This window comes from Pistacia vera, unplaced genomic scaffold (assembly GCF_008641045.1).
Source record: "Pistacia vera cultivar Batoury unplaced genomic scaffold, PisVer_v2 Contig268, whole genome shotgun sequence".
NCBI lineage: Eukaryota > Viridiplantae > Streptophyta > Magnoliopsida > Sapindales > Anacardiaceae > Pistacia > Pistacia vera.
In genome coordinates, this window is record NW_022196077.1 from 1,207,704 (window position 1) to 1,223,184 (window position 15,481).

The window sequence follows — 15,481 nt, forward strand, 5'->3', positions numbered from 1 at the left end:
TTGGACAGTTGAACTTCCTCAGAAGGTGAAACATTTGTAGAGTATGAAAATGTTGCACATTGTCTAATATGCCATATTTGTATAAATTTCTATAAATTGTGAACAATACTGTTGTCAATGGTTATTTTGTAACTTTTATATCTTTCTCTAACATATTTTAAATTTTAAGTCTTCAACTCCAAATTTTTCAGGTGCTTGGTACATTTGATATTAAGATTTAGTTTCATTATAATATCACGTGTCATAAGTTGATCTCTAGGAAAATCAAATTATTCCTATCAAATTCGGTTTATAAAGATTGCTAAACTAAGGGAAAAAATAAAAAAACAAGTGGTGATTGCAATAAATCCCCATAAATGAGTGAAAGCTCACTCCCATTCCAACGTTAGGTTAAATGGGATAATCCATTGAGTTTAAGCATATCAATAACAAGAAAAAAAGAAACTTACCAAGATTCTTTTACTAACGGGGAGCCAAGTAGGAAGAGCCCAACTCCAATAACAGGCGGTCGTGTCGTGACATCAGAATTGTAGTCTAGAAAGCATCCTCGGATAAAAAATCATTATTAAAAAATGCCTGAACTCAAAAATCCAAAAATCCTCACCCTAGTTCCAAAAACACTTCAATAGCTCACTGCCAAGCAATATTGCCATTGAATTATTCATTAAGTAGATCATATATAGAGATGTCATCTGGGGCCTGCGTAGTCTTATTACCCAGGCCTGGGTTTTAAAAATCACTATATACATGAAAAATTCAAACTCTTTTTTGTATTTTACATATAGAGGTGATGGTGAGTTGTGCCGTGCTGTGGCAAAATTTTCATGGTCCACCGTGCCATGAGCCATGCTGTGCCACGACTCACAAAAATGTGGGTCGTGTCGTGCCATACCAGACAACCAAAACTCAAGGCCCATGACATGTGCCTTCGTGGGCTAGCATAGGTTAATAGTTCAATTTTTTTTAAAATTTGTGGGTTGTGCCGTGCTAGCCCACATGCCAAACTCAAGGCCCATGGCACGGCCCACATGACCCATGAGCCATGGCACGATACAAAATTTTCGTTCGTGCTATGGTAGGCCGTGCCAGTTTACATATGTATATCTAGCTTCCGGCCAACCTCTAGATTTCATTTCATTTTCAGTTTAGTTTATTTGATTTTTGAGATGAACAAATATGTACTTTTACCTTAAAGAAAATGCAATAAACCTAACATATTCTGTTAGTAAACGGTACAGAGGGAAGGTGTGAGAGAATTTTTGCAATTTGAAGAGAGGTTAGAGATGCTATTTTAAATGGGTTGGGTGTCCTTGAGAAAAATGTAAACCTTAAGGTGGTGTTTGGTTTGCGGTAATGTCATATTATTGGGGTAATGTCATCTTATATTACTTGATTACCACGTTAGGTTGTCAAGTAATATAAGATTCCGATAATCTTCAAATACCAATAGTAGTTATTATTGGTAATATTGGAGGTAATCTGATTACCTCCATTTTCTTAGGTATTCTGAGATTACCAGGGTTATCATTTTTTGTTACCATTTTATCCCTTATTAATGAAAATTTTGGACAATAATGCCTTCATTTTAAAATAAATTTACATTAATATCCTATTTCAATTTTACCCTTATTTAACTAAAATTTTGGACAATAATGTCCTTATATTTAAAACAATTTACAGACCACCACTGTTACTCAGCCACCACCACCACTGCCACCTAGCCACCACCACCGACAGCAGCCAACCACCATGGATCGCTGCCGAAAACTCGCTGGAGTCCCTAAAAAAGAAAGAGTTTTGGTGGGAGGCTTCGGGAGGCTTNGTGAACAATACTGTTGTCAATGGTTATTTTGTAACTTTTATATCTTTCTCTAACATATTTTAAATTTTAAGTCTCCATCTCCAAATTTTTCAGTTGCTTGGGTATATTTGATATTAGGATTTAGTTTCATTATAATATCACGCGTCATGAGTTGATCTCTAAGAAAATCAAATTATTCCTATCAAATTCGGTTTATAAAGATTGCTAAACTAAGGAAAAACAAAAAAACAAAAAAAACAAGTGGTGATTGCAATAAATCCCCATAAATGAGTGAAAGCTCACTCCCATTCCGACCTTAGGTTAAATGGGGTAATTCATTGAGTTTAAGCATATCAATAACAAGAAAAAAAGAAACTTACCAAGATTCTTTTACTAACGGGGAGCCAAGTAGGAAGAACCCAACTCCAATATCAGGCGGTCATGTCGTGACATCAGAATTATAGTCTAAAGAAGCATCCTTGGATAAAAAATCATTATTAAAAAATGTCTGAACTCAAAAATCCAAAATTCCTCACCCTAGTTCCAAAAACACTTTAATAGCTCACTGCCAAGCAATATTACCATTGAATTAGATGATATGTAGAGATGTCATCCGGGGCCTACGTAATCTTATTACCCAGGCCTGGGTTTTAAAAATCACTATATAAATGAAAAATTAAGACTCTTTTTTGTATTTTACATATAGAGGTGATGGTGGGCCGTGCCGTGTTGTGCCAAAATTTTCATGGCCCACCGTGCCATGAGTCGTGCTGTGCTACGGCTCACAAAAATGTGGGTCGTGTTGTGCCATACCAGACAACCAAAACTCAAGGCCCATGACACATGCCTTCGTGGGCTGGCATAGGTTAATAGTTTAATTTTTTTAAAATTTGTGGGTTGTGCCATGCTGGCCCACATGCCAAACTCAAGGCCCATGGCACAGCCCACATGACCCACAAGCCATGGCACGACACAAAATTTTCATTCGTGCTATGGTAGGCCGCGTTGGTTTACATATGTATATCTAGCTTGCTGCCCACCTCTAGATTTCATTTCATTTTCAATTTAGTTTATTTGATTTTTGAGATGAACAAATATGTACTTTTACCTTAAAGAAAATACAATAAACCTAACAGATTTTGTTAGTAAACGGTACAGAGGGGAGGTGTGAGAGAATTTTTGCAATTTGAGGAGAGGTTAGAGATGCTATTTTAAACGTGTTAGGTGTCCCTAAGAAAAATGTAAACCTTAAGGGAAATGAGGGATATCAAAAGCTTAGAACTATATATATACAGTAAAATCTCTCTATAGTCATAATGGTGGAACTAACTAATTTTATTACTATAAGGAGGTTATAACTTAATGGAGGTATAGTTACAAAAATTATAGTTTTGATTTCTTATTTTATAATTCATGTATTAGTAGTACAGTATTAGAATTTCAATTCGTATTTTAGTAATATTAGGATTTCAATTCAGCGCTTCAATTGCCTACTTTTGAAATGGATAAAAGATCATTTCTTAGAACCAGCAAAAATAAGTGTCATTGATGGACCTGTAAATGGTTTTAAGTGCATGGTCAATTGATGTGAAGCCACAAACAATTGTCAATGGTTTTAAGCGCTGCAAAATTAAGACCACTAATGTTAATGAATTGTAAGTTACAAATAAAGTGGATGAAAAGAATAAAAGAGAAACTATAGAATTGAGTGATAAGATTTGACAACTTCAATACACTAATCGAATGGATATTAATGTTTTCTTCGATTATCCAAATGAGCAACAAATTGTGTATGCTTTAACCAAAGGAGAAATCATTGTTGCAATTAGACAATAAGAGAAAGGAAATAATCCTAAGGATAATAGTACGGAAATACAAAAAGTCTTGTGTCATGAAACTCTAAACATGCTTAAAAAAATAAAAATATTTTGGCTTCAACAAGAAGGTATACATGCTAACGAGCTATTATGTACTCGTAAGGTAAAAGATGTGATAATAATTATAAAGCAAAAATCATTGTCCCAAACAATTTTAAATAAATATTTTATTTCATTTTAAACTTTTAATTTTATATAACATTTTTTTTTTTTGTAATATACAGATAACTTTCCTTAAGGTGGAAATTAGAAAAATTATAACTTATTACAATATAGAGTTTACTCTTATTTATAACTATCCCAAATTGGGACTAGAATTTTTTATGATTATGTAGAGTTTATTCTTATATAGAGTATCACTATAGAGAGGTTATTCCTATATATATATATATATATAATTCCCATCGATTATTTTTGAGTTGGATCCCTCATATGTAATATTCAAATAAATTTTTTTAATCAATTTAAATCTTACCTAAATCCCTTTTATGTGTACTCATTTAAAAGTGAGGGATCTACATCTTAGATATTAATATTGTGTCTCTCACGTTTAAATGAGTACATATAATTTTAAAAGCAATTTAGATAAGATTTAAATTGATTAAAAATAATATATTTGAATATTATATATAAGGGATCCAATTAAAAAATAATAGATTTGAATATGTGATTATTTTAGTGGCGTAATTTCAAGAAACTAAACTAAGAAGGATTGAAATAATGAACAAAAAAATGAGGTCTGAAATCAGAAGTTTTTATTAACTCTTTCTGTCACTTGTGTTGTGTACATAGAATGAAAATGGGCTGAATTTATAGGCATTTATCACTCCCCTCAAAACCCAATAGGAGCATGCCAAAGACTAAAGCATGTGTTAACTACGACACATGTTCTTCATTACATGTGGAATGTGGTGGATAAGCCACCATTTATAACACTCCCTTTTGGATTTCTATCACTTACAAACAATTACATTTAACCTTAGGGAAAACCCAGTGGGACAAAAACGTAAGTAAAGAAATACAATTTTATGATGAACAATAAAGTGGTGTTAGACATGCTTAATACTGCCTCGTTAAAAATCTTGCGAAGAAAACCCAATAGGACAAAACCTAGTCAAGGGAAAAAAGTGTAGTGTACATATATCTAGTACAATAGTCATTTCCAAACTCCCTCTAATTGATTCTCCCCTTGATCAACGCTCCCCCTCATAATGACAAAATTAACTTAATTATTTATTAAGTCGTTGCATATCGATGTCATACACTAACTTTTCAAATGTTAATGTTGGTAAGGTCTTAGTGAATAAATTTGCAAGATTATCACTAGAGCGTATTTGTTTGACATCAATCTGTTGACTCTGATGGAGTTCATGAGTGTGAGAACTTTGGTGAAATATGTTTAGTTTTGTCTCCTTTGATAAATACTCCTCTGACTTGAGCAATATATGTTACATAGTCTCCATTTATAATTGTAGGAGCATTTGATGTACATGGTAACTTGCATGTATTCTTGATACGATGGATAACAGATCTTAACCAAATGCATTATTGTCTGGGTTCATGAAGCACAAGAATCTTGGAATGTTTGGGACAAGTAGCAACCAATGATTGTTTTGTAGGGCGCCATGATATTACAATGCCATTGTAAGTAAAAACATATTTCATTTGCGAGCGAATTTTATGAGAATAAAAAAGGTACCCAACATTTGCAGAACCAACTAATTAGGATCATTAATATATTTTTTTGGATAAAATAATCTAAAGTCTTTTGTTCCATTGACCAATAGTATTTTGATTAAAACTTCCTCTCACTTCTTGAGCAAATAGTGCATCTGGAGTTGGATAGTGAGGTGTAAAACCATGACCAATAGTATTACTAATCGCAAGCAAAAGAGAGTGATAGGTTAGTACATTAGGTGAAGCATGAAAATAGGGTGAATCATAGTGTTGTGGAGCAAATTGACTAGATGAGGAGTATGTTGTTGTGTGTTTGATAAAGATGATGTAAAAAGACGGTGATTAAAATAGGTTTGCTTATGTGCTAACAGAGTGTGTTTGCATGTCATGTTTGCACTGAATTGTATCTTTCCAACCTTATCTCATGCCTATGCAGCAGAAATTGAGCCTCTTGAAGTGTGACATTATCCCCTCTAGAAGATAAATGCATAGAGAGACTACATCATATTCAAGTCTTAGACCATCGAAAATATAAGCTATGAGTTTTTCATTGGTTAAAACAACTCCACTAGCAGATAAAGAGCCAACATATCCCTTCATTTTTAGAATAAACTCATTGATGCTTAGTGCTTCTTTTCTAGTATTTTGTAACAGATTTCTTAGGTGCATTGTTCTAGCCTTAGATTCAGTCACAAAGTGATTCTCTACAGTCCTCCAAATATAAAAAGCACCCCTACACTTAGCCATTTTTCTGAACATTATTGATTCAGAAATTGAATAAAACAACCAACTTATAAGAAACTGATCAATTCTCTTCCACAACAGATATTCAGGATTAGAAGCTTTAACAATTGAACCTGAAGTTTCATTTTTAACAACAATAAAAGAAGAAGGACAAGTTCGAGTTCTAGTTACAAAATCTTTAAGCTCAAATGAAGTTGATGCTGGCAATACCATAGAATGCCAATAATTGTAATTTTTCTCAACCAACTTCACAGAAATTGTTGGCAAAGACGAAGGAAAATTGAAGGCAAACATTTGATCACTGGAATTGGAACCTTTTTCTGCAGTTTTGCCAAAGTCTTCTCAAACATATTTGACGAAATTGAGAAATAAGCCATGACGTTAGTCTGTAGCACTGATACCATGATAGATTTTGATAGGGTAATTTTACAAAGCCGAGAAAGTGCAAAGAAATGAAAGAAAAACAAAGAAAATACTGAGAGTTTGAGAGAAAATTACTAAACTTCAGTAAGATATTTCTCATTAAGAACCAGAATGAGTACAATTAAGCTTTTATACAATTATTTAGCGCCTGCACTACAAACCCAGAAGCTTAAACCATTATGCTTAATCCGTCTTGGTAGCTTAAGCCTTGTGTTTTGATGTTGTTGAAACGCATCGTTTTATTAAAGATAACAAACGGAACCAAACAAATCCACTCATTCAATTAATTCAAGACACCTTATAGTATACCCATCTTCTGTTAACACACTGTTAACCATAAACCAACTGCCTTTGAAACACAAGCTCAGTTCTTCTGTTGTTCAGTTTTCAATTTTGCTTCTCTTGCTTCTTCTTCTTTCTTTACATTAACATGTTTGTATATCAGTTATCCATCTACATTATTAACATACAGTTTACATTTGATTATTTGAGTAGCCATAAGGATGATGAGCTAAAGAAATTTGTATCTTAATGGCTAGCTTCAATGCTAGTCAAAATAGACATAAAAATACAATTAACATTTTGCATTATAATCAAACAAAAAATATAAAATTAAAATTAAAAAAAGCCAAACAGAAATCTCTCAAACCCTAAAACACATAACCTAATAACTTATCTCGATAGCTGCCACCCACCGCTACTTGTTATGAACACACAACCATCGCACGACTGCTAGAGTCGATTAAGCCGCTGCCAGCGCAATAAGCCCTAGGCAATCGTACTGCCACCAACTTGAAAGGCTTCTATCTATCGTGTCGCCGCTAATGCAAAAGGTTTCAACGATCATGTCGCCGTTGATTGTGTGACCAACACAAAAGGCCTCTGCCAATTTACATTAATTCTGCAAGGTTGATAGATGAAAGTTTTAAACCCAATCAAATTGATTAAAACTTATGCGGAATTAAGATTACTTGTTCACGTTGTGCTTAATGAGTTGCTAAACTAATGATTAAACATATAAACCATCACGACATAAAATAAAGCACACAACTCATTTTTAACATGGTTCGGCAATCATGCCTACATCCATGGGACCAAGTCTAGAAGAAACTAATCCACTATGAAATAATTATGTATTCAATTACAAAGACAAGAATAAGTATCAGTTGTAAAAACTGTCTGTTTGGACAACACTTCAATCTTTGCTCTTTGGTTGAACCTCAAACCTTCATAGTCTAGCTTCTTGTCCACAGGACCATCAGGTCGCACTTGAACTCCTCTCAAGTTTCAACAATGACAAATTACTTCGGCAACAGCAGCTCAAACACGTTCTAGAATCAACTCATACAAGCAATATGACTTCCTCAAAGAAATCAAAATAATAAAAAGATTATTTATACTTGAGTGACTTTGAAAGGAAAAACAAGAAATCAAACCTGTTTTGGAAAAAATTCTTGAGATCCTAAACTCCTTTATGTGAAAGAATTCTTTAATCTATAATGTCTTTATAAGAAAAGACTTCCTAAAGAAGATTATCTTAGAATAAAACTTTTTTTTGTTTAACAATTAATATCAACATAAAATCTTTTATAAACAGGAATACAATTTAATTATGGCAGATATTCAAAACAACTTTAATTAAAAATAAATCTGCTGCCATGTGTGACTATAAGTTGACAAAAAAAAAAAAAAAATTACAATCGATTTTTAATCCAGCAATTTGTAAGTAGTTACGTAACATCATGTGCTCATGCTAGGTAAATATAATATTTATTTAAATTTTGCTATTTATGTTGTCTCTTATTAAAACTGATTTATTTGAATCTATTAGAAATTGAATTGGTGTTACTGTCTTCCGCAAAGCGTACCAAGGTGCAACATATATCGAATGGAGGACTGGTGTAATGTTTCCTAATGGGTATATTCGTGCATGCGACATCTTCTACAATTACTTGTGGTCATGCACAGATTTAAGGCTTTAGCATGCAATCAACTGAAATTTTAATTTTGACAAAGCACGGTTTATTGTTTTTTTAGTTTAACTATTTTTAACATTCATTCTACATGTAGGCTAGTTAATGTTTGTTCTAAACAAAGATTTAGGGTGGTCAGAGCTACTTTGAAAATTTCATCTGTTTCCTAAAGAATTTACCCCTTTTTCTATACAGATTACCTGTTCCTGATGACCAGTCACAGGGTCCATTGCTTTATCTTAATTGATTGGGTAATACTGTAGTTTTTTTTTTTTTTTTTTGGATAAATCCTGAAATTGAATATAAAGAATAAAAAATTACAAACACCAGGAAGCTGCCCTCAACAAAAACCAAACACTAAGCTCAAAAACTATACAAAAATAAAATAACAGCAAGCTAATCCAATCACAGGCTCCCAAAACACCAAAGCCCACATCGTTCAGGCCAAACCATTAATCCAGCTAATCAACTTATTTAACTTTTGAGAGTTGCCCAAGCCATCACCTGGACGGATGGTCCAGGATCCATTACTGTCCCAGAAGCCCAAACTACAACAGTAGGAGAAAACATCCAGCACCCACAACCCAATTTTCAAAACCAGTGCTTCCTAGAGAGGATAAAAGCACCCCCATATCACAACGATGACAGATCTTTACAACAGTGTTGTCAAGCAGCCAATCATTTTTCTGGCACACACGGCTGCTAAGAACCAAAAGAAAATCTGAACAAGAAAAAACGTTAGAAAGGAAGATACTCCAGTGCCCATAATTTACATCCTCAATAACCACAGCATCTCCCCTCTCAAGTCTCCTCCTAGCACAGCCCCTCTGCCCCTCCATGCCTTGAAAAAAACCCCCAGCCCAGGATCCACACGATCCTTAAATCAGCCATAATTTTGCTTCTGCTTCTTCTTCTTTCTTTACATTAACATGTCCATATACATTATTAACATAAGAGTTTACATTTGATGATTTTTGTAGCCATAAGGATGATAATTTGTCAATGATTGTTTACATATGTTTGATTACATCATAATAATTTTAAAGCTATGGAAACCATACAATTTTATTACTCTATAATTAGCACAGATGCATATTCCAAGGTATACACAAATCCACAGGCAAATAATAATTCATATGCAAGTAATAAATACAATCCACAGCAACAGATTGAAAAAAAAAGCCTCCACTGCAGCTGAAATCATTCTCAAATGAGTAAAGATAACCTTAATTTCTTTTACAATTCTATAGCAGCAATTCACATAAAGAGTAAAGCTCACGCAGAACAATCAAGATGGAAACAAATGGCCCTTCCACAGTCTGACTTCACCAAAGGGAACACAGACTACAGATAAAAGAGTTCTTGCTCCACAAGTTTCAATCAACTTTGGCCTATATCAGTTTCAAAATTCGAATCTTTCTCTAAATATAGAGCTTTTGACAACAACAACTGAGACTACTTTTGAAAATATAATTTCATCAAATAGCATCGTAATACACCAGAAGTTAATTACATAGACACATTAAGGCACCCACAAATTCACACTTAATTAAGTCATCAGTAAAATACACAGCAACTGAATGAAAAACAACCTCCACTATTCAAATCAACCTCAAATGAGTGAAGAAACTAAGTTCTGTAACACTTTCAAAGAAGTAATTCACAATGAAGGAGGGCTAAAGCAGGACAATAAAGATACAANAAAAAATGTTTTTCCTTTATTTAAAAGTCTGCTATTAGTCTTTGACTTGCATGATAAGTTGCACGACAGAAAACTATTAAAACAAAAATGAATTATATTTTAACCGTTTATGAGAAATTTACTTATTTTTATATTTATTATCGAAGAAAGAAATCATACCTTGTATTCTAAAGTAGACATTTGTAGTTTGTCACAGCTAGACGCTTCCAACTTCTTTAAATTGGGCCATTCTGAAATGTGCATTCTGGGGTAGAAAGTTCTAAGTTCTTCTAAGTTTTCTAGTATTAGGGATTCTACCCGTGGAAAGATAACTGTAGGAAGTGCTTCTGCTCCTTCTTTGGCGATAATCTCCTTCAACTCTTTACAAGAATTTATAGAGAAGTATCGGAGTTGCTTAAAGTTTTTGACCATAGAAGATGGGAATATATATTTTAGTTTTCCAATGCTACCGATGACCAAATGAGTCAAATTTTGATAGCAATCTGACATTATTGGAAGTTGGCTATCCCATATCATTTGAGAATTAATTGCATGCAGCCTAACATCTTCCAAATTGGGGAAAACGACCTGCACCAAAGTTAATTGTTTCAGTAAGTTTCAAAGTCCGTTCCGTTAAAAGCTCTTTTCATAAATCGATCAATACTAAAAAATTCAGCATTCTTAAAAAATACCAAAAAAAAAAAAAAAAATTTAACATTATTCTTTTATTCATTTTCAAAAGATTTTATCAAATAAAACTTTATATTATAAAATTCATTATTTTGCATCAGATAGAAAGTAAGTTAATATACTTGAGAACAATATGTTTTAAATTGCTCAATTAGAATTAAAATTTCAAGTGTTTTATAAATCCTAACCAAAATGTAAAACACGTGTGTATGTTGAAGAGGCTAGTGACAGTCTCTTGCAATACTTGTTAATTTTTTTATTATTAAAGAAAGACAAAAGGCTCATACCTTGTATTCTGAAGTGAATATGTGTAAATTCTGACAACCAAAAACCTCCAACCTCTTTAACTTGGGCCAACTTGAAGTGTGTATTCCAGGGCAGAAAGTTGTAAGTTTTGGTAAGTAACTGAGTTTTAGGACTTCTACCCTTGAAAATAAAAATGTAGCAGCTGCTTCTGCTCCTTCTTCTTTGCCAACAATCTCCTTTAGTTCTTTACAACTCCCTATCTCAAGATGCTGGAGCTGCTCAAAACTTTTGACCATAGAAGATGGAAATACATAATTTAGTTTCTCCATCTTACTAATGATCAAGCATGTCAAACTTTGATAGCAAGAAGACATTGTTGGAAGTTGGTTGTCCCAGATCATTTCAGCATTAATTGCTTCCAGTTCTAAAGTCTCCAAATGGGGGAAAACAACCTGCATTCAATGTTAACTTTCAATTCAATTATTTCTCATATGAAGTAAAAAAGCAATAATTGTTTCTAAACATTTGACAATATTCCCCTGGCCCCTGGGGTTAGAATCTTAATAAAGAACTCTCTACCTGTCTAGTCTTTAGCATGTGCAAACATTTGAGATACGTCTCGTACATAAACTTTAGCATGCTAAAATTCTAATCATAAATAACTTTTTTTTTTTCATATAGTTTAATAAAATACGAAGTAAAGAAGCAATAATAGCTTAATTAAGACTAGAAATAAGAATGAATGAACATTTGACAAAATGATAAATTTTATGCAAGCAGTAAAAACAAATTCTAGGGACAAAGTTTTAAATGAAATCTAAAATCATGAGAAGAATTTATGAAAAAAGATGCGAAGAATAACGCGTTTCTATTGTAATCTTATTTACATTATTTTTTATTTATTATAAGAGTTTTTTTTTTTGTCTCCTCGTCAATGAGGAATTTGTTTTCTTGTATGTGTTAACAAAAGAGAATAAATGTCAAAAGAAAAAAAAATATTTATAATAGATAAATGCAAAGTTATCGCTGACCAAACCTTTCTGTTAAAAAGTGGCGTGAAAGTATCAAGCTCATCTTCCAAATTATTGTCATTGGACTGTAAATTCGTTGTTGATTCCTTCTGTCTCATTGGCAATGTTGAAGGTGTCTTTACTTCTGAGTAGAAGCTTGCAATCCTTGGAAGATTCTTCAAAGTCAGATAGCATAATTGACAGAATTCAACTCTCTCAATTACTTCATTGTTGTTGACATTATCTTCTCTTTCTGCAACAAAAATCTGTTTCATANCAGCATAGGGAACATGAGCCATAATGATTTACAAACACTTAGAAAATAGGCCTTATTCTGGAGATTTTAAATTCATGGCGTTATATGGTAGTAAACTAAGGTCGACTCTAAATGACCTTCATGCCACTCTTAACTATTAATTATATTGTAATGTTAGTACGCAATACTGACAACAGATAGGAAAGAACCTCCACCGTTCAAATGAACCTCAAATGAGTGAAGGAAGCATTAAGTTCTGTATCCATTTTCAAAGCATCAACTCACAATGAAGGAAAACTAAAGCAAAAGAGAAGATAGAAACAAAAGGCTCTCCCCTTCTCTGACCTCAACACAGCGAACTGGAGCCGCAATAATGCCTCATAAAGAGCCCTTATCCTGGAGATTTCGTCGAAGTTTGGCCAAATCCTTTTCAGAACTCAAAATACCCTGTAAATATAGAGCACAACACATTCAAAGTAAAAAAGAAACTGCAGGGAAATGATATTTTAAACAACAAATTTTTGATAGTTCAGCAAAGAAAAGGAAGTTGAAAGATAAATAAGAAAACGTTTCCATAATCATGAAACTTTATGGTAGTATATATCAAGGAAATTGCCTTCACAACACTTATAAATTCAATATTTTTGTACCTTTTGTCTACTTAAGAGTTATAAATATACCACTGAAATTTGTTACATATACATCCATATATAGCCTTATAATTCAAACTAAAGTAATGAATAAATGCTATATAACGCAACAACCGGCTAAAAAATGGAGAATAATGATCCTTTTCCAACGCTCAAATTCAAATGATGAGTGATGGAGATATAAGCGTGGTTACATTTTCATTAATTAGACTTAGTGTTCTGTTTGGTTTATGCATTTTACCTTATACCCAAAGAAAGGCTGCCTGGAAGTTCCTGGCCTACCTGTAACGTAGAGATATCAAACCAATCAATGTTCAAATGAGTCCAACCAAATCCATGAAACAATTCAAACATCGGCAATTTTAATTATTCTTAACATTTTAGTCTACCGTTCAAATCAACCTAAAATTAGCGAAGGAAGCATTAGTATCTATTTTCAAAGCATCAACTCACAATGAAGGAAAGCTAAAGCAAAAGAATAAAGATAGAACAAAAGGCTCTATCCTTCTCTGACCTCAACACAGGGAACTCAAGCTGCAATAATGCCTCACAAAAGTTCCCTTATCCCCTGGAAGATAAAAACACAATGTTTCCATGATCATGAAACTTGATGGTAGTATATATCAAGGAAATGACCTTCACAATACTATTAAATTCAATATATTTGTATCTTTTGTTTACTTAAGAGTTATCAATATACCCCTGAAATTCCGACGCTCCAATTCAAATGATGAGTGACAGAGATAAGCGTTGTTACATTTCACACCAGCAACATCACAATGAAGGAAAGCCCAAAAGCAGTACATTGGAGATGAAAAAAGATGGCCCTCTCATTGTCTGACTTAAAGCAGAGGAACAGGAGCTGCAATGCATCAAAAAACTAAATAGAGGCCTTATTACTTGAAGTTTGACCTAAATCAACGTTTGAAACTGTGAACGTTCTGAATCATTGGCAAAATATATTGGAAGTGAAAAAGCATGATCAGCAGTGGGATGTCTTTGAACTACACCGATGCCGCAGAATTTGATGTTGTAGAGGAATTTCAAATCACTCGATTGAAAGGAGAGGAAGAATTAGTTCCCTTTTTAGCGCCCGAGCAGAGCTTCGCTTTGTAACTCTTTGAAGAGGAACTGGCGAAAGAATAGAATGATTTTAGTCTGAACAAACCAGAACCACCGAAATCAGACCTATTGATGTGCCATCTGATGATAGTATTTTGATTGAAAAAAAATTAAAAATTTGAGTAAATATTTTTATATAATCATTTGACGTTTTATGGTGATACATTAAGATAATTACCAGTTCTGATATAGTAGTTGTTGTATGCTCAAGAGTTTATTGATTCCCACATAGATGTCTCACATGATTGATCATTAATTAAAAATCAGGCAATGAGTAAGACACATTCTCTTTACTACCATTTAATACATTAATAATGCACTGATCTTTTTATGATAATCTCAAGAAGAATAACTAAAAACTCACCTAAGGCGTGCTCTGGACATTGCAGATATTTGTAGTTCAAGCCCTTTTGGAAGAGCTGCCTGGAAGTTCTTGACCTACCTGTAATGTAGAGAAATCAAACCAATCAATGTTCAAATGAGTCCAACTCCAACCAAATCTTTGAAACAATTCAAACATTGTCAATATTAATTATTCTAAACATTTTAGGATTACAATTGTTCACTTTTTCATAGCAGGATTTCATAATTTGATTGTTTACATATGTTTGTGGGTAAGAGCTCATGTGTGTTTTCAAATATCTTGAGACTTGTAACAAAGACAACACAATCGTGATTACAACAATACAACGAGTNAAGATTTAAGGAGTCTCTCGAACGTTTTCTTGATTGAAGAAGGAGATTATTGTCGTTGAAGAACTGTCTGATTAAGAAATGAGGGAACGGGGGAGAAGAAAACAAATTCTTTTAAGGAAAAAACAAAAGCGAGAAATAAGTCGATCGAAAAGGCTTTTTTTTTTTTTTTTTTTAAAGAAATAGATAATGGAATGGAAGAGGATCTAAAAACACAAATAAAAACGAGAAATAAGATGGAAACGAGAAATAAGAGGATCTAAGCAGTCCCTGAAGATATGAGAAAGGCAAAAAGCAATCGAAAGAGGTATTTAGAAATGTGGAAAGGAGAGGAACGAAGAGATTAGTGATTGATGGCAGTAACACTATGAATGAGAATGAAACAATAATAGCAATGGCTGGAAACACTAACATTATAACATTATAATAAATCGTCAAGTGGAAACACTAACATTATAATAAATCGTCAAGTGGAAACACTAACATTATAACATTATAATAAATCATTAAATCTGCATCTAACGTAACGACAAAATGTGAAAGCCGAAAACCACGGAATGCATGTGGCAAAGACTTATATAAGATGCTACTAACATTAAACACGAATCGGTAACATTTAAATGTTAGTGAAATAATTT

At 33.1% G+C, this 15,481-nt stretch overlaps 1 protein-coding gene and 1 long non-coding RNA gene across 4 annotated transcripts; both read right to left on the minus strand.

Annotated features, from left to right (window-relative positions):
• Positions 1–10,350: 10,350 nt before the first annotated feature.
• On the minus strand, positions 10,351–12,397 carry LOC116133326. The gene is made up of 3 exons (XM_031419034.1): positions 12,149–12,397; positions 11,154–11,564; positions 10,351–10,764 (listed from the first exon to the last, which is right to left on the minus strand). Exons 1-3 carry the CDS (start codon positions 12,395–12,397, stop codon positions 10,351–10,353), a joined length of 1,074 nt encoding a protein of 357 aa, XP_031274894.1.
• Positions 12,398–12,405: 8 nt separating this feature from the next.
• On the minus strand, positions 12,406–14,765 carry LOC116133275. Of its 3 annotated transcripts, XR_004128520.1 has the most exons (5): positions 14,515–14,765; positions 13,729–14,231; positions 13,543–13,596; positions 13,270–13,310; positions 12,406–12,825 (listed from the first exon to the last, which is right to left on the minus strand). It is a non-coding gene; the product is annotated as an uncharacterized LOC116133275 (long non-coding RNA). The 3 variants fall into 3 exon arrangements; XR_004128521.1 differs by having other exon boundaries at positions 12,406–13,310; positions 13,482–13,596; XR_004128519.1 differs by having other exon boundaries at positions 12,406–13,596.
• Between the last annotated feature and the right edge of the window lie 716 nt (positions 14,766–15,481).